Raw genomic sequence first — 2,362 nt, 5'->3', positions numbered from 1 at the left:
ACATTCTTTTGAACAGTGGCTGCTTTGTTTCCTCGATGTATAACTGGTCGCAGTCCTCCTGGCATCAAAGAAAATTGAGCAATTGAGCATTTACCAGGCAAACAAAAAAAAAAGAAACACCTTAAAAGAGTCTTAAAAAATAACAACAGTTTTGCTTCTTTTAGCTTATTTTGTGCACAAATGCAGTTTCTTTAGTCCATCCATTCATCCGTTATCTATACCAGTTTATTCCTTTTCTAGGGTCGCATGGGTCACTGGTGCCCATATCCAGCAGTCACAGTGCGAGGGGCGGGGTACATCCTGGACAGGTCTCCAGTCCACCACAGGGCCACACATAGAGACAAACGAGACAAACAACCATTCACTGTCTCACTCACACCTAGGGACAATTTAGAGTTATCAATTAACCTAACAGTCATGTTTTTGGTCTGTGGGAGGAAGCTGGAGTACCCGGAGAGAACCCACACATGCACGGAGAGAACACGCAAACTCTACCCAGAAAGGTCCCCGGGCCGGGATTTGAACCGGCGACCTCCTTGCTGAGAGGCATCAGCAAGTGAGCTGCCGCCAGTTTGCTTTAGTTTGTTTGAAAAATGTCATTCAAAAATAAAAAAGTTGTGTAGTTTAGACAAAAACAACTAAAACAACCTTCTTTGTAGCTTAAATTAATAACGTTTCCGTGCATCTCCTGAAAGAAAAACTATGTTTTCAGCACTGATTATGAGACAAAATCACTGTTTCACCTGATTCATCATCTATAAACAAATTACACTGACTTTAAAATCAGGAACAAAGTGAGTTTCAAACACAGGACGATTCCTTATTTTCAGGGACTTATGGGAAACATCAGTTAAGTGTTACGAAGTAATTTTATTTCTCTGTTCAGCTTTGGTCCAGAAAGGGAGTTTCTTCAGTTTTTGATGGGAGGGTCAATCCATAAGAAACACGTGTGAGGCGGGACTTCTTTCTGAGGACTCTGTGTATAAAATGAAGGAGTTTATTGTAACCGGTGTACACTCTGTAGACAGAGTTCCTTTACTGGACTCCTGTACTCACACTTGAGTCAGTCCAATGTTTTAACACCGCGCGCACGGAGACGTCGCTGCCGGGGGTTCCTGTCACTTTCAAGCCGAAAAGCTTTCATCCAGACGCCGGGGGGTTCGGAAGCAGCAGAACCATGGCTGAAGGGTCAGACCAGCGAGCCCTGCAGTATGAACAAACTCTGGTAAGGCTCACTTGTTGCGATTTTGTATTTGGTCCACGGCTCTTTCGCTTTTCCTACGCGGAGAGGAAAGCCAGACTCCGCGGAGTAATCCGTCATTTTTACACTGAGTGGCTTCTTTGCTAACCCTACACACCTAAAGGCTAACAGCGAGCAAACTGAGACAAAAGTTCTTATAAGTGAAAGAATAAAATGCTTGGTGTAATTTATAGATGCCGAATAATACAGTATACATTTTTGATTCGAGAAACCTCCTCCTGAGACTTTAATTTAGGAGTTTATCGACTGTCGAGTATAATTGATCTAATTTTGAATGAAATTCAACAAGTGATTCTTTCACGTGCAGCCGAGATTTTTGTAGTAGGAAGTGGCTGTTTGTTGTGGGTGTCTGTCGCTTCCAGGTGCACAAATGAGACCACTGGGTTAAAGAGAAGTTTTGTAAGATGTAAAACTGCACAGATTTATTGGCTCTGACCCTCAGTAGTGGTTTAGTAGCACAGGAAGTTAAAATGTTTACTCTCAGGACATCTGGATTCAGATCCAGGCTGTTTTTCTTCCTGATGTGGCCAAGAAAACAGCATACTGTCACAAAGAAAATTGATTTGAGTTTAGAGGTTATGCTTTTTTATTTGGCATGACTGAATTTTCAAGAATCCATAATGTATTACACATACAGCTGCACAATGTTGGAAAACCATGTTTTTCGTGTTTTTAGTATTTGATACAAAATACAGTAATCACAATTGTTGCATGTTTGACTGCGAGCATTTAAAGGAGAGGTGGACCATGTGATTGAAAGGGGGGGGGGGGGGGGGGAAGGGGGGGGGGGGGGTCCTTTCTGATAACTGCAATATTTCTACATTTTGAATTAAACATGAACTTATCCAGATGTGCATATACAATTTCTTTTCTGGACAGACTGAAAACAGAAAAATGTTTGTTTTTCTAGCTCAAATTTAATGTAATTATCTCACACATCTCTTTTAATGGGAGCTGCTGTGTGTGTCGGCTCCATTGAGCTCTGATAACAGTTCTGTCTGTTGGCTCTTGGTGCTAAGATGAGCTGCTGTGTGGGACGAGGTGTGAGGGACAAATAGGTGTGTGTGTGTGTGTGTGTGTGTGTGTGTGTGTGTGTGTGTG

The 2,362-nt window shown here is 42.2% G+C and overlaps 1 protein-coding gene across 2 annotated transcripts in view; it reads left to right on the top strand.

Annotated features, from left to right (window-relative positions):
* The first annotated feature begins 960 nt into the window (after positions 1–960).
* Positions 961–2,362, top strand: part of clcn2b (chloride channel, voltage-sensitive 2b) — a 274,822-nt gene continuing 273,420 nt past the window's right edge. Inside the window, exon 1 of one of the 2 annotated variants that reach the window (XM_014023466.1) lies at positions 961–1,225. In XM_014023466.1, coding sequence (XP_013878920.1) covers positions 1,178–1,225 — 48 coding nt within the window. In that variant the 5' untranslated portion in view covers positions 961–1,177. The remainder of the gene's footprint in view (positions 1,226–2,362) is intronic. The other variant, XM_014023465.1, reaches the window with a different exon arrangement.

This window comes from Austrofundulus limnaeus, unplaced genomic scaffold (genome assembly GCF_001266775.1).
Source record: "Austrofundulus limnaeus strain Quisiro unplaced genomic scaffold, Austrofundulus_limnaeus-1.0 Scaffold371, whole genome shotgun sequence".
Lineage (NCBI taxonomy): Eukaryota > Metazoa > Chordata > Actinopteri > Cyprinodontiformes > Rivulidae > Austrofundulus > Austrofundulus limnaeus.
This window is presented reverse-complemented; position numbering and strand designations above follow the sequence as displayed.